Here is a 25,918-nt window from a genome sequence, read left to right on the forward strand (position 1 = left end):
CTGTCAATAGACATCAGCAACAACGATTTTATGTCACTAATTACTTTCTCAATGTCGGGGCCCCGAGTGGCCGAGTGGCCGAGTGGTCTAAAGCGCTCTCCGTTACGGATCACTACCATCTCACCTCTGTCTGCATATGTTCGAGTCTCGGATTCGGCTAATGTGGGTATGTGAGAAAGCTTGCCAGTAGCTTCTCGTGGGTCGGTGGTTCTTTCCGGGGATTTTCCGGGTTCTTCCTCCACCATTAATACTGGCCGCCATGCATAGCCTATCGTGTGCTGAAAAATTGCGTTAAACCCTACAACAACAACAACAACAACTTTCTCAATGTCAAATTGTTTGGGCAGCGTTGTGTTCCTGGCAGCTGCAGAGCTCGTGCTCGCTTTTGTTTAACTAACTAGGCCGCGGCCAAAACGTTTTACAAGTAGCGAATCTGCATCACCACCAGCAAGAAGTGGAAGCAGTGATGAACCTCCTCCCCCTATTTCTTTGAATGGAATCGAAGCTTATTATATTATAGTTAAATACAACCGCATAAAGATGATGCAAATAAAGTGCAAGGTGCTATCGATTTCATTAAAAGATTTGACGATCTAATCAGTATGCTTAATGAATAAACATCAGCAACAACACATATACCACAAGGAAACTTTTCTGGTGCTCCAGAAGCATCAACATCAGACCAAAAACTAATTAGACTGTATGAGATGCAGAAGACGCAAATGAACTATAGTATACTAAACGACAAGGTGCTCGATCTTTATTAAAATATCATCAGCAAACTAGATTTAAAATATCTACCACAGCCTAAACCTGAAATTCGAAAATCCCGAACAGAAAAGCCGAAGTTAGGGCTACCAGACTATTTACTGCCATCTAGAGACAATGTGTCAGCAGAAACCAAAACCTTGCGGAGGTGTACCATCACGTTTACATATATCTTCAAAGACACAAAACCAATGCAAATGTACTTTCTTCAGAAATAGATTTTCTTAATTCGTTTCCAAATGATGTAGATCTGCTTCTTCAGGCGCATGTTTACACGAATCGTTCTCCACCTGAAAGAAGCTTAACAAATTCACCAGAAGCTCTTCTTGAAAGCAGGGAGGCTTTTATACGTCATGATAATGCTATTTTATAAAGCATGGATCACATATGCAACAAGGCTGGTTATGTAAATAGTAGAGATTCTGCGCGAATAAAAAGTTAAAAACTGTCATAACTATTAACTGATGACAAGATACTTGATGAGTTGGATGTTAATATTAATTCTCTTGCTGCCGCCATTAGGTATACAGAAGCACATTCATTAAATGGAGTCTTCAACGAGATAGCAAAACATGTTTCTTTTTTGGTCCTCCGGAGGCTGATGCTCTGCGATAAACACAATTAGAGGAGAAATGGTTTGACAGCAGTTTTTCAAACAATACTTTAGGCTAAATCTTAATCAGTAAAACAAATTGTATAACAATGAATGGTATTATATAATTCAATCACATTATCAGTCACGTTGAAAAAGAACAACGCGAAGAGCGTATTGAATATTACAGACGCTATCACAAACGAGCTTACTGCTTTTAGAAATCTGACCGATATTACAAGCGCTTGTTACTTTTGTTGACAACAGTTCCTCTGGCATTGCGTGGATGAAGAGCTGTCAGTATGGGCGCTTTCCTAAATATATTTCTTCTGATTATTTTTAGCGTCGGGATTTGAGCGTAGAATGGTTTCAGAAAAGTGGAGCCAGATCCTCTAATTAAGAAGGCAATATGCAATTACGCCGATGTCACGTATAGAAAAATTCTGAATCAAGTAAGAACTTGCTCGCGTGGCGCTGCATTCAACGTGGCAGATTTTGTTTCAGTATATTAATCATGGTCGAACTAAGTCTAATGTGTGTCAGCAAGTATGAGAAAATGTATACAAAAACATATCAACACCGTAGTTTTCAACATAAAAGCGTGGCACTGAAGTTGGAGGCGGCTTCTAAACTAAGCTGGGAAAATAAAATGACGGCTCTGAAATAAAATGTGGTGCCGTGTACACTTTTTTATCAAATTCATAGAAAGATTTCTATTAACACTACGTACTCCTAACATAAATTTTTCTCACAATTTTGATTTGCTTTTATATTGTGTAAAGGTTTCTAACGTTAGAGAGGTGAATGTTTTCTCTGTGTCATTCCGGTAGAACAGCGGATCTTTCACAACATTTGGATCGTACCCGTCCTTTACAAGCTCCACTTTACGTTGCTTAAAAGTCACCGTTATCATCATATTATCCGGAAATCGTAAAAACATTGGTCTGGCATAGGTCGGCAAAAATTTCTCACAATGGTCGTAAATGTTCTTAAGAATATTTTCGGATAATTTTGTTCCTTCTTTAAGATGTACTGCCGCCATACCAGCTCTTCCCTCAGTCCCTATAAAAATGTAATGCAATTAAACTCGTACATTCCTAATGCATATAATTATAGAAAAAAGTACGCTTAAGTCCAGATTATGGCTGAAAGTGACATGCTTACGAGTTAATAACATACCAAGTATTGCCTGCCCAATAAAAGCCAAGAAATATACAATCAAGCTAAATCCAGTAAATTGATAATAATGATGAAAACGATGACGTTCTCATTGATAAAGAGTATTTGAAAATGTTTTATGAGAATAAAAACGTTATTCATCCAACTGGCAAAGAAAGTTCGAAACAAATTTTCATCTTTCAGTTGCATATCAGTAGCTGGAGCACTGTGAATCATCTACAAGTATATATGTATGTATGTAGGTAGCGTTTTACGGCACATCAGCACAATAGTGGCTACATGGTGTGAACTAAAAGTTAAAAACATATTCACATCAATTGTGCAAACATTTGGGAAGAAAAAACCTTTCAAATAAATGTTAGCAAAAAGAACATCAAGATCAAATACAAAATATAAAATGTCAAAATTGAGAGAAAGGTGTATAAAGTAAAAGATAAAGATAATGAATGCAAAATCTTTTAAACTTATGTTCAAAACGTTGGTCTGTAAACCTCATTCCCACAAAAAGTTCAAACTTCCTCAGGCAGTATATCAAAACGCAGTTTTTTCATGCAGTTCACGTCACAATACTTCTGTCTCACAAGTCGTAAATCAAACACTCTTGACTGGAATGTCTTCCACTGTCAGTGAACACTGGCAAGGTAAACATACTGGTCGAGGTTCACTATTCAGGAGCTATACACAGGTCAGGCATGTGTGTATCTATAAGCGATCGGCAAATACCACTTTAGCTGTACATTTTATTCTATACGAGGGATGGCACATTTGAATAATGTGTTTGATGTTCTGCCGTTTGTTTTTTAGTTTCCATTCCTCGTGTTTTTTCCAAGTATGAAGCACACAAAAAAGAAAGAAAAGAAACCAAAAAGAAAAAATGAAAAGAAAGAAAAGTAACTCTTGAGTTAAGCAACTATAACCCATTTCATTTCAGGAAATCTCATTCGATTACATGGATTTAAAGCAACCCATGAAAATGATAGGATGAACCAATATTTCGACGGCTAACCTCCAAAGAGTTAGAAAGCTTTAAACGACGAACCTTTTAATTTGTTTTATGGCTGAAAGAACGAAAATTTCCAGCAAGTAGTTTCCCAGCGGAGCATCATCTAATCGACAATTGGTAATCTGGAACTTACCTGGTACTTCAACTCCGTAAACGGCGGCATCATGCACAAAGTCTAGTCCGGTCATAACGTTGGATACGTCAATGGTAGAAACGTTTTCCCCTTTCCACCTGAAACAATGTTTGTTAAAAAAAAAATAATTCAAAATATAAACAAGACAACGAAAAACACTTCCTCCTTTGAGAAGGAATCTCTTTGGTTGTGACACCAACAGCATGAAGTAACTGCATCACGAAAGTTTTTTCTCGACGAAAACTTCAAAGAAAACAAATCTTTGTTATTCTCTGAGATGTAAAATCAAATAAAGTTGAACGTAATCACGACTGATGTCATATTAGCAGAACTTGACAAGAAAGAAACCGCCAAAGTATTGAAGTAAATATGGAAATCAAGAAGATATATGAGAACGATCTAGCATACGATACCACTAAAATAGCTGTAGGGTTTAGACCAACAATAAAAAAGTATGTATGGTTGTGGCGATGGTGTAAAAAAAAGTCGGAAGAACGATGCTTATGTTTTTAATTGCTTCCTTTATCGAACTTGAGTGTGTTGATGACACAGTTCAAGTCTTAACGTTATATTTACTAGGAAATAATTCACCTTACATGACTGACATAATATGAAACCAGTATTAAATGAGTAACATATGCGATAGTTGTGTATATTTGCAGAAGGTTTAAATCCATTATAGCTGTGTTCTTTCCAGGGAAAAGGTTACCGGTTCCATGCCTGCCAACCATCCAGACAGTACAAATATATATTCACGACTACAAAGCCATACAATAAAGACAAGTGTCCGTCAAAGCGACCTGCGTCTACGAGCCAAATGGAATATCCAGGAATCCCAGATAAAACCATTTCTGCTTTCTAACTGCTAGGCATTCAAAATATCTTTACATTTGAAAGATCACAACATTTTTAAATTGGGTTTAAGAGTGCTCAAATTAGATATAAAAACCATTGTCATTTTTGTTTAACTAGACAGCATCAGTAAGCTTTTAAACCTCGTGTCAGTATAACAATCCCTTCAGACGCAATGGCGATGAAACGATTTTCAAGATGGATATCATGGCAGCTATAATGGACGCAAGATTAGCGCCATTTTAATTTAGGACCAACTAGATGTCATGAATTATATTAGTCGCCATGATGGCTATATTTGATATCATACTGTCATTGTTTTCAGTCAGGATAAACTATACAACGTAAGATGTCTTCTGGTAAATCCTTATGTTAATATGACTTTCCAATCAGGATAAGTAGAGTCAACAAGTGTTCAAAAAGGCGACCCTATTTGATGCTAGATCGATACATTAAGACGAACTAGACAACATAAGAAGTATTTTACTGAAAACCCTAAGCTGATATAACCATCCATTCAGGTGGACTAAAGGTAACGATATATTCAAGATAATGTATGTCCGAGCGGCACTACATTGATATAGAACCAGCAGATATTGGGGTGAATGTGTCTGGAAAGTTTAAAGGAATCCTAGAATGAGTTTAGGAGGAGTATCGATAACAAACTTGTGCTAACAAACGGACGGATGGACGTTGGACAACGGATATCAGACCAGACCATAAGCACATCTGGTCTCTAAGTAGTACAATTAAGCATACACGAAGTATCTCTCTTTAAATTTCATTGGACTGTAGAATGCAGTATGCAGTTATAGTTGCTGACCTTGCTGTTTCAATATTTCATTAGAGGAATGAAAGATGATCAAAGTGAGATTTTCTTTCATCTTTGCACTCAGATGCTATTTAACTTTTCTACTCATGGAAAATGCTCTTTCTTATATGCCCTGATAAAAGCTGGTGTTTTAGCTCGACGGATTTCGCATACATAGTTCCGGAACTACTAATGCTGACATGGCCTTTATAGCATGTGAAAGGTGTAGAATGCTCGCCCTTGCTGTTGAGATTCAGTCAAACTCCGTCAACCAGGAGCCCTTAATGTTTTTTTCCGCAGGGCTGTGCTTGCTTCACGGATGGATCGTCCTTGAACTTCTACATTTGCCTTCAACATTGAATCGCTCTTCCAGAGTGCTGGCTATCCAACTATCGAAATAATCACATTTTACACTTTAAATTTGGTTTTAAATTTGACTTCAAAATAATCGTTGCCGTTGATCACAAACAAGCAAATAAGCTATAACAAAAATGGCTCTCATTTCCATTAAACGTAGCGAAGTGTAAAAGCTTCTGTTTCTTTAACACAAATGTATCAACAATGAAGTAATCGATACACATTGTGTTTATCTAACAAATGTGAAATGTAGCAATTGAGATTCCTTAGTTTCAGTTAGTCTTCTGAAATCTATATGCTTGTAAGCTATCAAACTAGCACTCGGTTCAGACAGCGGTAAGCACATTTTTAAAACAATTCCATTAGTGCGTCTAATTCCGATTTGGTGTCATGTATTATTCTTTCATTTTATTATGTAAACTGCCCATTTTATAATAGCGATTTTCAATTCCTACTTGTATTCATTCATTTCTGTAAAAACAGGACTATTCACCACTGGTGCAGTACGCATTTTGTCGACAATAAATCCCAGTTCTTTTTCCAACTGTGATTTGTCCATTTCTTTGCTATATAAATAATAGAAAATGGCTGAAGTTGACAAAGATTCTGAAATGAGATGAATTGAAAAAAGACGATGACAATGAAGGTGATATGCTAGATGAAGTCGATAATACTCAATATCTTGATACAAGACTAAACAACGGGCAATCAAAACAAAATTATGCTGAAATAATTACTTATACATTCTGGTCATAATGAAAACGAGAACGTTGAAAGCAAGTACACAAGAAGAGTGTATTGAGATAATGAGAAGAACGCATACATTATATACAGAGGAAGATACGAGGATACAGCAAAGTTAAAGATTACACAACCTGGCGGGGAAAACAATTTCAAGATTCAAGTTCAATAAATAACCAATAGCTGGATGATACTGCTTTATGAAATACTTCAACAGTAATGATTTTTGAAAACGTAAAAATATCAGTATTTTCTTGAGGTATTAGCTTTTATCTCTGCTATGCAGACTGAACACACTAAGAGACAGAAATATCCATTTGTATAAAGGCGACCAATACAAGTATCTGACGAATAAGAGACCCAAATGTTTTAGTCCTATAAATCAACTGTATAGAAATGAAGTATAAAAAATCTTGGAACTGAAATGGACGAATGATTGATGAAATTAGAAGAGTTTACCATTTTACCTGCAGATCAAGAAAACACATTGCTGGAAGGTTATTTACGCAACAAGAGCAGGGCCTACAAGAGGGTGAGCAAGCGTGGATATATCCCTTCGGCCCGGGCCCGTAAGGGGGCCCAGGCCGAACAAAACTTTTTAATGTTACAAAAGAAAATTTTTATTTGAACAAGAACCAGAAGAGGTCCGGGTGTTTCTTACCACAAGGCCATTGATCTCTCTTTAAGGCCATGAACAAGAGGAAAACGAGGCAAGAGGAAATTAAACAAAGCTGTTCAGGCTGCCTCCTCACAAATTAGGAAAGAAAAATATTATTATGAAAAAGTATTCTACAACGTGATGTAATGAAAGTTAAAATTATGTGGTCAAACCTAGCTAGAAATATTGAGAGAAATGAATCAGTTAAATTTGTAATTTTAAAATAATGATTGGAAAAACATATAACAAATTAAAACAATGATCAGAAAAAGAAAAAACTCGCTATAATAAGAATTAAAACATTCATCACAGAAAAGGTTTTACAATTGCTGCTATATCTACAGCGATAGTTATGACAATATCAACAACTGTTCTTTCTATAGCTAGTTTGGTACGAAATGCTGTATTTCCTACTCCCCCTGCTCATTGCCCATCCTACTCGATCTGCTCTAAGCTAATCATAGTTTGAGAAAATCTGGCTTTACTAATGCAGCCAATACTTTTTTTGCTTTAGACACCAGAAAGTGTAGCAGGTTTAACTCACAGTTATTGGTGTAATGATCAGATGCTTGCTTGGAAGTGTCGGACAAGTTATTTATGTTCAGATGACGTCATTGATTTTGACATTAAATGGTGAAAATGGAAAGTGAAATAGATGAGTGTTGTGATTTTTGTTTGACATTAGAAGAGGGTAACATTCTATCTATTTATGTATCTATCCCTGTATGTCTCTCTCTCTATGTATGTATGTATGTATGTATGTATGTATATATATATATATATATATATATATATATATATATATATATATATATATATATATATATATATATATATATATATATATATAAATATACACACACATATATATATATATATATATATATATATATATATATATATATATATATATATATATATATATATATATATATATATATATATATATATAATTTAATTGCTTGTCAGTTTTAAATTTATATTTTTCTTACATGCTATTGTAATGTAAATTTATTCACTAGAGATGATACTTTTTCAGAAACTGTTTTCACCTTGACTGTTAGTTTATAAACAACAGGTGTTGATCTAAATTCTGACCTGTGTTTAGAATTAGTAAACAAAGTTCTGTTTTATTTTAAAATGATTGGTTGTTGTCAAGGTCATGAAGGGACTACGTGGGTTAAGAAGTAAACACTTTTTAAAATTTTATTCTGTGAATAAAATCATTGGTCTAATCAAGGCCATATTCTGTGTATGTGACCACCCCCCTTCTGATTTCATAACTTTGGGGGAATTTCGAAACTGCGTCTTATGATCCAATATAATCTTTGTTTTGAGAGAGATTTCTCAGTTTTGGGGCTTTTCATACTCATGTCAAGTCAATTTGCTGTAGCCAGATTTGAGCAATAATAATTCTTCAGATCAGTTGGATTTCAAAAGGATTAATTCTTTAATCTCTGGAAATATTTTGAGGAGTGCTCACACAGAAAATTTCGAAAGACATTGCTTACAAATTTAATTTGGATTTCCGACACCGGAGTGCCATTATTTGTATTTCTACAAGGAACTGTAGATAAGCACAGTACTGACTACAACATACGTCATGGTCATCCATCTTGGATTTTCCATCAGGATTCGAACTTGAAATTATTAGAACATTTATTACTAGGACTTTTGCAAATTTAATTCGTGGATTATTCTTAGATTATTTTTAGATTTGATTCTTGAAACCGTAAGTCCTCCTTTTTTCATTTTTACAGAAAATTTTCCAGGAAAAAAAATATTATTTGTTAAATTTTAAAAAGCTTGTTGTTTTCACTCTTTCTGTGTTACTGTTTATTCGAGCCTAAACACGTAACTATATATATATATATATATATATATATATATATATATATATATATATATATATATATATATATATATATATATATATATATATATATATATATATATATATATGAGTTTTATTAAACTTTCGCAGGACTACCATGCCCATTGTGTTACAGTGTGACATCAGACAAATCAGACAATAATTTTTGTCGATTGAAGAACAACTGTATTATTCAGGGAGTTAGGGGTGGGGTATCTTACCGAAATGTGTCTCCAAGTCTGTCTTTAAAGTAGACAAAGTAGTCCTTATCCAGGTGTACCAGATCTCCAAAACTGAAGAAGGCGTCTCCATCCACAAAGACGTTCCTGATAATCTTCTGCTCGTTCACGTCTTTGCTTCCCTTGTAGAACCCTGACTCCAGAACTTCCGGAGGAAATGAGGTCAGCATCAGACCGGTTTCACCTGAAAAGATGAACAGGATGCATAGTAAAATGTTTTCAGAAGATTGCGAACAAGAAGTATACAATAAAGGAGGCGAACTCAGTAATTAGAGGAAGGTGCACGATGTAATATATCTGACTTAAAAAGACCCAGATAATTTGAAATATATTTCCCATGCCTCTCTCTCTCTCTCTCTCTCTCTCTCTCTCTCTCTCTCTCTCTCTCTCGTTTCTATTTTGATAATACAGGACCAGCAGCGCCAATAGCACCATGAATATAAGTTTGGCCACCTCAGTCGGACATCAGTCATACTCAATTATGCCCTTTTGCAGCGTGATCGTTCTATAACCCCTGAGTATATCGGTGTCTCAAACTTGTAGTGAATATAATCTAATTACAGCTTTGGAGGAATGATAAAATGAATCGTATTAGTGAGGGATGGAGAGTACGTAAGCATAGCTTCTGGCATATGACCAGTATCTAAAAATGAACACGCTACAGCAATTCTTCAACCTAAGGAGTATGACGGACTCACGGTACTAATCCAGTTCCCCTAGGAAACCTATCCAAATGCCATGATATTCAATATTTAATAACTTAAAATGTCTGTACAATCATGGTCAAACTAATATTTATTATAGTAAGTATAGATTATAGCTTCTGTTAGAGAAAACCATGAGTCGCGGCATTTTCATGATCTTCATGTCTTTGAAACATGTGCTTTCAATAATTCTAAATAATTGCATATGTCGATTATTAAAGATACACAATTAGTAATCGATATTATATCTTGTAAAAATGCAATTTTTAGTGATTTTCTCCCAAAACTTAAAAAACTTAATTCCTTATTGCACCGGAAAACTAACAAATAAACATGAATTTGTCCTTCTCCTAATTTCTTTTTATTATATCTTCATCGTTTTGTTTTGTGAGATACTAATTGATAATTTATTGAAATAAGGGTACATGTACGCGTTACTAAAGTGGCACTCTTTGCTACTCTATATCTGTACAGGGTTTAAATACCTACCAACTTTTGAGAGAACACAATGGCCAGCTTTGTCCCGGATAGGCTCCTCCATGACTGGATCATATTTGACGATGTGCTTCTTGATGGGGTCCAGAAGATTCTGTGAATTCAGGCACACATTTAGGTGTGGATATTAGCAGGTTGAGTTTAGAAAATGTTTTGCGCTGATACGGTTGAGAAAAACTGGGTTATACTGTACGCTAATATTGTATTGTTATTATCCTCGTGCTTTTAGACGAAAGAGTGGGGATTGTGCGATATTTACCGTCCGTGTGTGTACAATGTCGCACAGTACCTGTTCGAGATTAAAACATAAAACCGAGGGATATGACTGCGGGTGACCTGCAGATGTGTATAGAATTTTGATTCAACACATACGGGCTGACAAATGTGGGTCCCTGGAGTCAGCAGGGCCGGCCTTAGGCCGATTGGACCGATTTGGCCCAATTGGACCACGCGCAGACAGGGGCCCCGCGTATTACTAATTTTTAAAATTATATCTATAAAGAGAAAGAAATTTTAAAGCGATCGAAAAAAACAACTAAGTTCATATCATAGAAAGCTTGTTTTTAAGTTTATTTCCAAATGCCGTGTTCATAAGGGGGGTCCGCGCGTAAATCCAGGGGAGCCCCGCCAAAATGATCAAAATCGGGCCCCGCGTTTGCTTAGGCTTTTACTACAAGAGATATTGGCCCAGGGTCATACTTTTTCCCCAGTGACTTCACCACGTACACGCTCAAACATGGGTGTTCGCCTCAATACACATAAGCACGGGGATGTGTGTTTTGATAAGCGAAGAGTTTTAACTTAATTAGTTTTCAGTGTCTCATGTGCAAATCAGCAATGCTCAATTTGTCAGAGTTTGCAAGGACCGGCTTCAATGATTTGAAATGAACTCAGTTTACGTATCTAGAAAATTTAGTTTATGACAAATGCCAAGTAGACAACCGTGTACGAATAATTGACAAAATACTTGAAATGGACGAAACTGTAGTCAGTCTGATCTTTCAGAACCCGAGATGTACCTCCATTAGCCAATTCTCTATAGAGTAAATTTATACTGAATTCCTATTGTAAGAACGAGCTTTCAAAAGAGTTTAGCGACCATATATTTTGAATTTGCCACGTAACGTCGTTCTTATCAACTACTAAATCTTTTAATCGAGTTGAATAATTTTCAGCTTTTGCGATGCTTGGAGAAAAAAAATTAGAATTTTTTCATTGAGTTTCATAAATTTAATATGAAATCATTGCCCATCTGAGACCATGTTTACGACATAATTTTCATTTCAGTGGAAGTAGTTTGGAGAGGCAGAATAAGAACAATTTCTCTCAGTTGCTGCAACTTTCAATCGATGTTCATAAAAAGCAACATTTAAAAACAGATTTCAAAGAGTAACTATGAAAATTAAAATATAATATAATATATCTGTAAATTAAATTAGAGAAATCGTGAATTTGGGGGGGGGGGGAATCGAGAATTTTAAAGTTGGATAACACTTAATAGCAGAAGTACTCTGGCCCGTATCCTGTGAAAGTAACTGATTATGCATTTGAAGAATTTCTTACAAGCAAGGGTGACATCCTGCCGCACGATCCCATTCTATTGGACACGTTTATGGTCGCAGTCGGTCCCTCGGTTGCCCCGAAAAATTCACAGATATTTGGCACCCGGAATCTGGTTTGAAATTTCTTCCAAATATCCATTCTAAGTCCATTTCCGACGGCCACTCGGACACGGTGTTTTCCATCTTCTGGACTCTGTTTTTTAAAGTGAAAGCCATACAGTTTTGCAGAGATATTTATCAATATTGAAATAAGCCAATATTATATGTCATGGAATTTTAATAAAAATTTTTGTTTCTTGTTAAATCTCGAGAGTAATGTGTTTGCATCGTGACAAATGTGCATATTTACCAAGTCTGGTAAAAAAAAAAGGATCAGAAGTTTATTTAAATTATTTAAGTGGAATTGTTCAACCCAGAGTTGATAACATGATCAGTTCAAAATAATTGCATAAGTTTCATGTTCGATAGAAATGGGCTCTTTATAATGTAAGTTTGTTTACGTGCAAGAACATGTAACATATGCAATAAAACGCATTATCTATGAATGTATATTTAAGAGCAAAAAGACATAATCCGATGCATTCCTGATACAAAAGTCAGCAATAGTTGTGGGGGCAGTAACAGTAGTGGTAGTGGTAGTAGTAGTAGCTGTTGTTGTTATGTTAGTATCGATATCAGTACTGGTAACAATATAATCAATAGTATTAGCAATAGCAGCAGAAGTCCGTAAATGATGGAGCTTTGAGTCCGACTGCCCGAAAGTCAAACTTTAACATCTTGCCAAAGCCAAGAGTCCGTTGACCGGTGCAGTTAATGGCAATGTGGGAATGTGGGAATCAATAACTAAATGCGGCTACACCAAAATTTCTCGAAGCAGTATTGTCGGATGATCTGCCACCTGGATACAAATCAAACACTATTTTCACGATATTTTCTTCTGAATACTTAGAATTAATATGAATTTACCTGACATTATTATCAAATGTAAAACAGTTAATATACATGAATAAAAAATATAATAATGAGCGTGAAATCTGTCTCCAGTTTGTTGATACGTCAGTTCCAGGCTACTGATACTCCAGTGTGTCGATACGTCAGTTCTAGACTTCTGTTACCTCAATGTGTTGATCGGCCAGTTCCACATTCTTGATACTACAGTGTGTCGATACGTCAGTTCTAGACTTCTGTTACCTCAATGTGTTGATCGGCCAGTTCCACATTCTTGATACTACAGTGTGTCGATACGTCAGTTCTAGACTTCTGTTACCTCAATGTGTTGATCGGCCAGTTCCACATTCTTGATACTCCAGTGTGTCGATACGTCAGTTCTAGACTTCTGTTACCTCAATGTGTTGATCGGTTAGTTCCACATTCTTGATACTCCAGTGTGTCGATACGTCAGTTCTAGACTTCTGTTACCTCAATGTGTTGATCGGTCAGTTCCACATTCTTGATACTACAGTGTCAATACGTCCGTTCTAGACTCTGGATATTCTAGTGTGTCGATACGTCAGTTCAAGACCCTTGATATTCAAGAGTGCCAATCGGTCAGTTCTAGACCCTTGATACTCTAACGTGTTGATTGGTCAGTTCAAGAGTACTGATACTCCATTGTATCGATACATCAGTTCTGGACTCCTGTTACTTTAGTGTATTGATCAGTCAGTTCCAGTGTTCCAGTGTGTCGCTACGTCAGATCAAGACGTTTGGTATTCAAATGTGTCGATTGATAAGTTATGGACACTTCTTATTCCAGTGTGTCGATCGATCAGTTATAGACGTTTGGCATTCCAGTGTGTCGATCAATCAGTTATGGACGCTTTGTATTCCAGTATGTCGACCAGTCAGTTATAGACGCTTGGTATTCCATTGTGTCGATCGTCATTAATTTATAGACGCTTGGTATTTCCAGTGTGTCGATCGATTATTAATTTATAGACGCTTGGTATTCCAGTGTGTCGATCGATCAGTTATAGACGCTTGGTATTCCAGTGTGTCGATCGATCAGTTATAGACACTTGGTATTCCAGTGTGTCGATCCATCATTTATAGACGCTAGGTATTCCAATGTATCGAACGATCAGTTATAGACGCTTAATATTCCAGTATGTCGATATGCCAGTTCCAGATTCTTGATATTCCAGTGTGTCAATCGATCATTAATTTATAGACGCTTGGTATTCCAGTATGTCGATCGGTCAGTTCTAGACTCTTGATATTGCAAGGGCTGGAAAGTTCGTACCAGCTTCTATTCTGGCAATTTACTATATAAATTGAACCCTATAGAAATAAACTGTTATCAAATGTGATTGGACATTATACATACCTCTGGAACATTCAATAAATATCGACAAAGCTCCCCGATGTACTGGATGATCGTGACATTGTGTTTCCTGCAATCTTCCCAGAAATGTCTTGCTGAAAATTTCCTCCTAAGCACCATTGTCGCCCCTGAATGATATAAGGTTGAAAGAGAACGATTTCTTTTTACTTTCTTAAATATGTTTGGAGAGAATAATTTGGCACTGTTATTTGTCGTGAAGGTAGAATCTTCAAAGGTAACGGTGTGTTATGTAATCATAATACCAATGTGAACAGCTCAAACATATTTCCACTGTTATTTCTAAGATTGCACGAGACATGTAACATATAATGATACAGTCCTCAATTCGGATTTGATCAAGGATTTATTTTCATTTCATAAATTATCGCGAGAAAATGAACTAAATAAATTAAATAAATAGACATAACAATATCAACAAAGTCTTTTCCAACTCGAAAAACGGGACTAATAAATCAGCACATGGAACAACTTCAATCAGAGAACTGCTTGAGGAAGCTGTGTGAGACGTACAACATCTGAAAATCTTTGACTTTTTAAGGGAATGCGGTTTATACAAGAAAGTTTAGTAAGGTTTAAGGATTTTACATGTGATCCTTTATCTTTTTTTTTTTTAAATACATTTAACTGAATAATAAAACCTGTTACGGTTTTTAATATTTTTTAAAAATTTCTTTCTGTACCTCGCGGTTACATTTGAAAGGGTATATCTCCCTAGGATTTAATTGTAATTCTCTTGTACATTTTTCAAGCATCTGCCTTTATTTGGCATCATTTATTCATTATTGTGCTAATGTTCCGTAAACTGCTACTACAACCAAACAAAAGCAAAACGTCCTGTTTCGAAAGTACCCACAACCACCAGTAACGTACTAATTGGGGCGGGGGCGGACGGGGCTGTTGCCCAGGACGCCAGATGTATTGGTGCGCTTGAACCACGGGTACCAGAGGCCCTATGGCGCCCAAACCCATTTGGGTCTTCATAGTCACCCCGGGCGCCATTTAACCTTAGTACGCCACTGGCAACCACTGCACATTTTAGGATGTAAACGTGTTGCAATGGATGTTTATCTTGACTATAGTGAAGGAATGCTCAAGTGGTGATGGGAATCATAGAATGTTCCCAGTTTGCATTAAGTATAATTGCATTAGAAAGTCACATGATGAAAGATAGGGATATTACCCATCGTAGCAATACAATGGAAACAATGATCATACTCAAGTAGGAATGTGGGAAAGGCATATCGTACATAACTTTCACAAAAGAGCAAACTATAATTCACATGTATAAGGAATAAGAGGAAAACATTGTACCCGTCCCAATTGTGCCCATCAAACCGATTAAGCCAGCTGCACTGTGGTACAGAGGTGTGGTCGTGTATATGACATCATCCTCTCTGCATCCCACGAGTATGATGAAGGCGGAGCCAGATATGGTTTTTCCCTGGTTTATAACGCAAGGCTTTGGTAAACCTGGAGAAACACCAAGGCATATAGACTGTCAAAAAGAATGGACTGTACATAAAATTCGCGACGGCATCATGGGTAAAAGAAGAAGACAAAATGGCTTTGTATTGACCACGACAAGCAATTTTCATCAACGATTTAGACCTAATTATTATTATTATCATTATTATTATTATCACAAACATGCTATAATTTGCTATCCATAATTAAGTAAAGGATGTAAAATCAAGAGGACAGCAGGTTCAATCGAGCGGAGAAAAAAAAAGAGAGACAGAGATCACACAATTCTTATCAACATTTTATTACAATGTATAAACAAAGAATCAGCTGGTGAGTACTTCCAAATTGGCACTAGTTCTTCTCAGACTCAGAACGCGGGTCATTAGTTTGTTGGTTTGTTTGTGGGTTTTTTTGTTTCTTTTTTTGGTTCACTATCGCGGTCAAAAGCGGGTTGTCCAAGCAATGACAATGACGATATCACGTTAAAGTATCGATTAATAATATATCATTCTTATCGAATCGTATGGGTCAACACACATACTACTAGACAATCCTAGCGTCATGAGAGTTGCATATTAATTTAAAGCGGAGGGAAACAGAACTCGACATTGAGTACTTATTTGTCATTCGTTAAAAGACTAAATACTCTTATCAAATGTTGCGTATTCTTTTTGTATTTCGGCTGGAAACCCGCTGGACGATAACGTTACATCATTGTAATAGATGTGAAGACCAATCACCCTAGATTAGCTGGGAACACATCAAAAACAGCATGGAAACTAATACACGACAACTGGGCCCATGATTTCTGAAACAGATTTCGAGTAGACCGCATAATCTGTAAATTGGTATTTCTGTTAATGGCTTAATCTGGAAAAGCAATAACAGCCCAATAATACGAAAAGGAACCAAATAATGCAAAAAGGGAGCCGGCATAATTGAGTGTTTAGAAATTAATCGATCAAAACTGTATGAAACTTTCTGTGAACAATTTCACTGGAAGAATTCATGCCCTCCCTCCATGTCTTTTCTATCATTTTGGTTTTAAATGGAAATGTTAATAAACAGTACGATCTCGAAACATGAAATGATTGTGTTAAGTCGTTTTTCAGAACAATAAACAGCGTTATTTCCTAACATCTCAGACGAAAGGATTGATAAAATATGTATGACCTGTAGTCCCGGATGTAAAAATGTAACAGGAAGGTGTCATCAAAGTGACATCAGCACGTGCCGTTCTGCAGACTCCAGAGGGAAGAGCCTGTTGCATTAAAATATCCCATGGAAGGAAACGTCTTTCAGGTAACCGTAATGATCCTTGAACGTAAACAGGTATGTTCTGCAACTCTGAATATACCTCCTCAACGGACTCCAGGATCTCATTTTCTGTAAATGGGAAAATTTTTACAATCAGACATGAATTATATTACTAGTCTTAATACTTGCAGCTTTCACAGAATCAGCAGAAAATCGACAGTGAATAGTAATGAACGTCTGAAGTTTAAAAAAACAAATTTACCAAAATATTTTTGATGATATTTGTTCTGTGGAGACAAGTGTGAGCAAATAAGACAAAAGCTGTATTTAAAGAAAAATGTATTTCCCAAACTGATTTGAATTGGCATTCAAAAGAATATCAAACATCCAATCTATTTTCGAAAAATCTCTAAATAATTAATGAAAACAAATTAGAGTTAATGTTAACATGCGAACATATTTTTTGAGAGGAACGAAAAATCATGATTTCCCAAAAGCATATCTTTGAGGATGACACGACAGAATATAAGTAAAGCGTTCACTGTGCATAGCATGAATAGTTCGTGTTTTCAACATCAGTTTTCAGCACATGATAGTTTATGCCTGGCAGCTAGCATGTATGGTAAATGAAGATCCTTAAAAGAACCGTCAACTCACCAGTAAGCTACTGGCAAACTTTCTCATATATCCACGCAGAGCGAATCGAGACTAGAACCCGCATGTACAAAAGTACAATGTGGGTGATCTGCAGAACGTGAGCATCTTAGACCCGAGGTCTACACTAAATATCTACCATGTTTATTGCTTATAAAGGTCTTTCTAAGATTGTTGAAGAGTTACGCTGAAGACCTGGATGAAGTTACAAAAATCAAATGAGCAGTTCAAATATGTCACCTGAGAGAGAGAGAGAGAGAGAGAGAGAGAGAGAGAGAGAGAGAGAGAGAGAGATACCATGTCCCAGTATAAGAACTTGTGCTGCACATGCCCGAATGGTATGGACCAGTGGCTGCCCTCGAATGTTGTAGTTGATGAATGCCACAGCTATTCCCAGCTTCTGTAGGCCTTAAAACATACCATTTACAAAAACTGTAAAAACGCGCAGACTGGATTTTCATATTTACGCATCATTAAAAGCATTGGTCCCTTTAGGGACCTATAATGATCAGTTAGGTTGAAAAGTGGTCAAAGAGATTTTACAAATGTGATACGATGTCACTGTATGCACACCAGGGGTAACTCATAAATGTTCATACCAACGTACATCATGATCTCAGTAATTGTTGCATTATATGACTTCAGTTTTATTATATTTTATTTTATTTATGTCTTTTGGCAAGAATAGTACTAATACTCGATGAAGCTTGAATTGCACGCAAGAAATGCACAAAATATATTTTATTTATGAAACAAACCAATAATTTAAAAAACAATATTAAAGAAATAGTATTGATAAAATAATAACACAAATAAAAATGGTAAAATGATATAATTTATAAAATAACACAAATAAATATCATGAAGTGTTTTTAAACAAATATTTTCTCTTTTAGTGCTATCATCCTTTAATTTAGAAACAAAGATAACAGATTAAGGGAGAGACAATTAGACGAATGGATAAGAAAAGACTTGTTTGTCTGTCGAATACCTAACATTATTTGTAAGGTAGAGCTTTGTAAATTCTTATGTCTATAGCGCACATGTTCAATTATAACGTCAAGTAAATTTTACAAGAAATCTGGCTTCAGCTGAGATCTGTTATATATATATATATATATATATATATATATATATATATATATATATATATATATATATATATATATATATAGAGCCAGCTTTTAATCATACAAGATGATACATACATTTACTAAGATAGTTCCAAAGGAACGTAATAGCAAACATATTCAATTCTTAATTAACAAAGACACAAGTTAATACCCAAAAACTTATTCATTTGGAGCACACACATCGTTTTAAGGTTGCTAAAGGCCACGTCTACTTAAAAAGTAAGTGATTGAATGTTTCAGACTAATATTAGCGGCGACATTTTACCCAGAAATGTCCAGATAAAGGCAGGCTCGTTTGTGATCATGATGGCCGCTGTTTCGCCAACTTTAAGGTTCCACTGGAGGGCAATACTGGCCACTCGATTCGCCTGTTGGTCCACAAAGTCATACGTGTAAACCCTGTCCTCAAATATAATGAACGGTTTGGTGGGAGATTTCTGGACATTATCCTCAAACATGTCGACCAAGAACCTGCCCTTCAGTGCATTTCTTCTGATGTGCAGGATGGCAGGTATACCATTTCTGAGGTACTGTATATCATATGCAATCCATGGGAATAGTGTTCTCCAAGCTAGAACAGAAGCTCCCACTGCTCCAGCAGCGCCAAGGAGGACCTTGTCGTGTCTGTTCCTGGGCATTATGTTTCTGGGCCACGTGAATAATAAGAGTGGAAGAAAAATTTTGTTTAGACAATACATATGTGAAAGTTAGAAATGTATAATGAAACGAATCTGAAAGCGATGGCAGTTGCACTCGAGCTCTGAATTTTAACCTACCCTTGTTTTGATTTGGTACAAAGTAAATGGCCACATAAATATCCAGGATGAAAAGAAAGAGTTCTAAAGCAATGTCTCACGAGAGAACATAAATAGTAGTATGTGCAAACACGCATCTGATAACTGTTACAATTTGTATATAGTCTTCTTTTAAAATGTAGTCAGGTTTAAATTGTTCAGTTGTTTTTTCTCCGTTTTAATTTTAATTAACTTTATCTGAAAATAAAGATTGTAATATAATACACCATCCTCCTAATTTGTCACATTTCTGTTACTTCCGTGCAACGTTTTGAATTTCTTTCCCTCAAAAATGTTAATTAACACCGGAAAAGGCTGTTCTGATATAACCGAAAGAAAACGACCAACGATCATACGATCCCATACAATGTAGATCTTGTCTTAGACTTTAGATTTGAGACTCATTTATAAGCGCACTTTTTTCTATGGCCGGTGAAATTTTCTTTCATCATGCGACCGTTTTAAAACGCTGGATTTGGATTAACCCAGGTGCCGGAGCATACAACCCATACTTTGGAATCTAAAGTACAGTGAAGCCCCAGGACTTTCACAGTTATCCGATAAGGTTCAATTGTTCTTGCACATCTTCAAAATCTGCGACACTGAGTTCAGATATCAGGGATGTAAAGTCTATTTTTAAACTATTGCATTAATTCATTCAGAATATAAACTATGAACATGTGTCATTAATGAAAACACACAATTATATCTTTATCATTGGCCCGGTAGAGAGAGAGAGAGAGAGAGAGAGAGAGAGAGATTGATTAAACAATCACAAATGCAACTGCTTTGGTGCCTTTTCATACCATAACTCCATTTGTTTGCTAAATTACAATCTGTAAATTCGAAAAGAGTGAGAAAAAATTATCGTAAAACGCGCTCTAGTGTAATCACAGGAATATAAGACACTGTATTCAACCGCTAAATAAAAAAAGTATATTATATTCAGCTAAAATAGCTAAATTATTGAAAAGCTTATATATTTACGTGCATCAGTAAAATGAAAACATCCGTAAAAATCCATGCACAAATACTATCCCACATAATTACCCACACTTATCACTAACAAACTTATCAGAACAAACAGAATTTTATAGGAAACAAATCCAAAGATTCAAGAGCAACAACTGTATGTTTTGTTGCTTCCTTGTAGATAAAAAAGCATAGATTCAGCAGTTCCAAAATTACCAATATAAAACTCCTAAATGTTTCTGGCAAAATCTCCATTCAGATTCATTGCTTGTGTCCTTTAAAACAAGTCAATTTTCAAAATCGTATGATGAATAATAGACGTCATGTGACATGAATACATCTTCACGGGAAGCGGGTCAATGACAGTTTGAGAGACTTTCGCATTGTGAAAAGCCTACGGCACCAGCAACATATAATTCGCACCAAAATGTCAGCTCATGGGTAGAGTGGAGATGGGCGATGCTATAAAATTTCACAGAACCATAATTGAAGCCGTACAGAAATCAGAGATTGTGCTTTTCTCACTCATCAACTTACCATAATAAAAAGACCGTATGAGAAAATAGCTTACCAACTCCTGTTCCCATTTGCGAAGAAGTCTTTATAAATTGTCATGTATATGTAATTTACATTATGTGCTACACTTTTGTCCGTGATTGTCCGTGATTGAGGATATAGTTTTGGTCTACCTGACTAATGTCATATTTTGTTTTTCTGATTTTTGAGGTGTGTTAAAGTTTAAGTGGAAGAGATAAGATGGTTGACGAATTTGATGAAATTTTACATTTAAAGCTAACCACATCCTATGCATTCTGTTGTGACTTTAGTAAAGTGGCTGTAATATAATTGTAGGTTTAGGAAACAAAATCTTCATTCCTGTTTTAAGCTCAGTCTGTGGAATAATTTACTGTTGTGCTCAGATATCATCTGACGGGAATCACTAATTTAAATTATTTATTGGAATTACAAAATATTCATTGACCTTTTGGACTAAAACACTACTTTTTGATTATTGTGAATTCATTCAAAGACATTCTGGATTATATGATTGTGAAACATCAAGACTATTGGAACATCAATACATTCAAGACTATTGGTACATCAGTACATGCAAGATTTTGGGAATTCATTAAGAACATACTTCAATTTTGGACTTCTGTTAGAACATTATGGATTATTTGGGATTTAATTCACACTTATGTAAGGTTCTTTTGAATTTCAAATTTGTACTCTACGAAAACAAGATTTTATTATTGACTTACTTAACTTGTCACTTTCACTTTTTCCTGTTACTTAATTTAAGACCATAGAGTCGCAATAAAATGCATTTTGTTTTTACCACAATCGAGTATCCACGTAAGAAAATAAAAAGTAGGGGCGGGTGGGTTGGTGGATCTCTTTCTAATATTAAGCTGTCTTAACAATTCAGTCACCCCACATCACAAAGAAAAGGAAGGTATTTTCATCGTGGATTTCAACTTTGAATTTAGAACTAATGTTTAAATTATCAAACTATATCGAACTTACATGTCAGCCACGTTTAGAAACTGGGGTAGTAATTTTAAAGGTAATTAATAACAGTAATCTAACTTTTGCTTGTTCAAAGTCGTTTGATCGATATATTTTCAAATATATTAATTTAGACATGTTTTGTCCTTAATTTAACTCATGTATTACTACCTAAATGAGAGAATAAAAATAAACGAATTAAAAGAGACTGGGACTGCATGTTTGGGTAATGACCCGGAAGTAATAACTTTGACCCGAGTCCGATCAAATTCAATAAGGATTACACGTTTTGCGACATATTCCTACTTGCGATCAAAGTGTGTTGTTGCTGTACACGATAATAGATACCACGAGTTTTGTTGTACAGCTTTCTGGATAGTTGTGCTCTCCACTGAAAGTTCCATAAATTGACCTTAGATGGTTTACCTTTATCGCGAGTGTGGCAATATAACCACTATATTACACGATACAAGTAAGTTATACATGTAAATACATGTCATATCACAATCTGAGTGAGTGGTACGTTCAAATTCAGAACAAGGGCTAAAAATGTCATCGTTCTTTCCTGGTTGCTCATACAACATGACCTGTATAGATAACGTCAATTAACGCATATTATTTGTTATGTTTAGCCATTTAAATACATAATATATTAAATAGAAACTAAAGTCGGTAATAAGAAAGAGTATCTAAATTTGTCTTACCTCCAAAGCTATTCGATCACTACCACCAACTCTTTAAAGGCTGATAACACTGTATGTCAAATATTAACGATCGTAATCTACTAGGGCACTCCTCAAATATATATATCGCCAGAAATCAAAATTCAAATTTAGTTTTAGAACTGAAGCGAAAATAGAATTTAATTCGAGCTTATTTACAGGTATGAATAAATTATTCAATTTAACATTCAGTATTATGAAAAAAAATCACAATTGTTGATACATCATCACAGACAGGCACTTATACAACTGCTTTTCTTCTTCCGGTGTATGATGATTTGAATCTGAATTCATTTCCTCTAACTATGATGTGCATTTTTTTTATATCGGTGGTCACGTATACACACACACGCACACACACACACACGTGACACAGGACTAACTATTGTAAATGGATAGTATCGACATTCCTTTCGGAATATGGCATAAATAGTTCTTGGATGACACCAATTTCAACTAAGATAATTATTTAATAACAAGAATTCCAAATGTGATAAGTTTACTCAGAACAATAGACAGCAATTTTCATTATTACCGAGAGATGATGATGATGATGATGATATTCTTTTATTCCTCCATTTTCTGAAGATTTTAAGACAAAGTATAGAAATGCAATGAGATACATAGAATCACAAAAATAGTGGATTCGTTGCTTATGAAGTCCTCTGAATTATTTCCAATAGCAAACGAATAAATAAATTAATATCATTACTAAACTATATATATATATATATATATATATATATATATATATATATATATATATATATATATATATATATATATATATATATATGATAGAACATTTGAAAATGTATCCTCACAACAAAAATAGTTAGTATCACAGAGGCGCGCGCACACATGCACAATTTCACATAGACAAGTACAAACACAGAAGATGGCATTAGTTATGAATAGTTTCTTATCTAGAATAATTGGATGGCCCAGAAAAGGGTTGTTGGGCTGGGAAGTATATATTTTCAAATGAAAAAGGCTTTTTAACACAAATTACACATCTTCACGACGAAGACTTCTTCTGACGAGTAGTCCGTACTCCAAAACTGTTTCTAAGCAAGCTTACCTATCGACGTAAATGTGTCTCACAAATACGGAAGTCTCTGTTCTCAGTTAAATTACCCAAACTGCATCTACATGGATAGTGCAACCTGGATCAAAAAGCATTGCGAGGATAGTAAACGACCATGCTATGCAAAGCCACGTGCTATTTCCTTGAGAAATATTTCTTTGATCTACTTTTTTCTAGCTCAGAATAATCTGTTGGAAAACATTGGAAATAATGGAAGCTATTTGCTGGAAGTACAGTCTGTGCACAGTGCATCACATATGTTTAGCAAAGAAAATGATAAAGGCACACACACACACACACAAATATATATATATATATATATATATATATATATATATATATATATATATATATATATATATATATATATATATATATATATATATAATACTAGCATACAGGTTAGAGAATTTTTAATTTGTACTCTACGGACATTCGAACCCAGGTCCGTGGGTGAACGGCACCCATCGCCTTGCCTACACACACGAGCCCACATTCCCTCACCACTAAGCACACATCACCAAAAAATGATGTTCTTAATCGGTGTTTTATGCACTCGTGTGTAGCAGACACTCTAATGATGACCTAGTAATTAATTCTCATGTATCTACACAGTCATTCCGGATTCCTGTGAAAGAAATCAAGGTATATAGAATTAATTATAGAGAATTATAAATATACACCAATCAGAACGGAGAGTGTTATCCCTGGATTCTTATAGAATAATGCTTCTTCTGTGGGAATCTAGTGATAGCACTTTCGGTTCTGCCTGGTGTATATTTTATAATTCTCTCTCTCTCTCTCTCTCTCTCTCTCTCTCGTGTGTGTGTGTGTGTGTGTGTGTGTGTTCGTGTATGCGTTTGTATTTGGTGTAAATCGAGGACATTAATGAGATTACACACCAACGTACCGAGGACACACCTCCTACCGAGGACGTCCTCGGTTGGTAAAATGGTCAAATCTTGCTTCTCCCAACTATTTTAGCCTAGAATAACGTAAAATCATGATTTGTTGGAAGGTCCCCGTTTACACGCATGGTACTTGTTCGCGATTTTGGAGTGTATCTATCCTCCTATCCTCTCTCTCTCTATATATATCACAAAGTCAATGCAATACTAAAAACATCACTTTTAAACGTTGATATTGATGTATATATTTAACATAATTATTTACATATACTGAAATATACGTGCATATAATAATGAAACGCAGATGTAAAGTTCTAGATACAATATATACATGTCTTATTTTTATGTTTTTTATTTGTTGGGTGAGCACGGACGGGGGAGTCATAAATGGCCTACAATGCGACCATATTCTGGAGGGGTTTATTTGTTTTTGGCTGTAAGTAGATCGTGTGTTCTCGCCTGCACTGATTCACCTTTATGAGCAAAAAGTTCATAAGTACCGATATTACTACTACTACTATTACTAGTGATAAATGTCATATGCCCGTCTATCAATTCAATATAATCACGTAAAGTTAGTTTAAACTAGAATCGTTTGGACATTCACTCATTTTTCTTTTTTTTTGTTGATGGTCTCAAACGGCTTTATTTTCTATTCGTGAAAAGTGCCGCATCATTCCGAACAGAGAGGAAACATAGATACACACTATAGTAGAGATTTAAATGTATTGCTTTTTGTTGGGTAGAATTTTCTTTGTTTCTTAAAGAAAATATATCTCCCCTCAAATTTGTGTTGATACTGATAGACGATTTGTGGGCAAAGATGTCTCCTGTTCATTAAAATGTGCAATTTGGAAGCATACAAGTCTGTCTGAAACTAACCAGCATACAGTTTAGACTCTTACCGGTTTTTGGTAAGAGCCACATGTTACCACGAAATTCAAAATGGCCATAGGACACAGGATTGTATTATTCCGCCGGGATTTACATGTCGTCAAAAATAAGATTTGATCCGGAAATGATCTGCACACATCACAAAAATGAACTTTTTATTAGAGGTTGTTCTGAAATTACTTTTCGGTCAATGGTGAAATCCAAGACTATCCG

The 25,918-nt window shown here is 35.4% G+C and overlaps 1 protein-coding gene across 1 annotated transcript; it reads right to left on the reverse strand.

Annotated features, from left to right (window-relative positions):
• Positions 1–324: 324 nt before the first annotated feature.
• LOC149801043 (long-chain fatty acid transport protein 2-like) lies at positions 325–22,894 on the reverse strand. Its single transcript, XM_089954241.1, has 11 exons — positions 22,799–22,894; positions 19,085–19,464; positions 17,984–18,094; positions 16,949–17,161; positions 15,623–15,781; positions 14,294–14,418; positions 11,969–12,160; positions 10,400–10,499; positions 9,189–9,390; positions 3,676–3,773; positions 325–2,422 (listed from the first exon to the last, which is right to left on the reverse strand). The coding sequence occupies exons 2-11, from the start codon at positions 19,455–19,457 to the stop codon at positions 2,109–2,111; spliced, it is 1,887 nt and encodes a 628-aa protein (XP_089810367.1). The 5' UTR covers positions 19,458–19,464; positions 22,799–22,894; the 3' UTR covers positions 325–2,108.
• Positions 22,895–25,918: the final 3,024 nt, after the last annotated feature.

This window comes from Sinohyriopsis cumingii, chromosome 4 (genome assembly GCF_028554795.1).
Source record: "Sinohyriopsis cumingii isolate HCF-2022 chromosome 4, ASM2855479v2, whole genome shotgun sequence".
NCBI lineage: Eukaryota > Metazoa > Mollusca > Bivalvia > Unionida > Unionidae > Sinohyriopsis > Sinohyriopsis cumingii.

Excerpts from the sequence above, each read along its gene's own strand:
- LOC149801043 (XM_089954241.1), bottom strand. The coding sequence starts at position 19,457 with ATGCCCAGGAACAGACACGACAAGGTCCTCCTTGGCGCTGCTGGAGCA. Across the intron at positions 17,162-17,983 it reads AGTTCTTATACTGGGACATG|AAAATGAGATCCTGGAGTCC; the intron begins GTATCTCTCTCT and ends TCCCATTTACAG. Across the intron at positions 15,782-16,948 it reads TTTTACATCCGGGACTACAG|GTTTACCAAAGCCTTGCGTT; the intron begins GTCATACATATT and ends GTGTTTCTCCAG.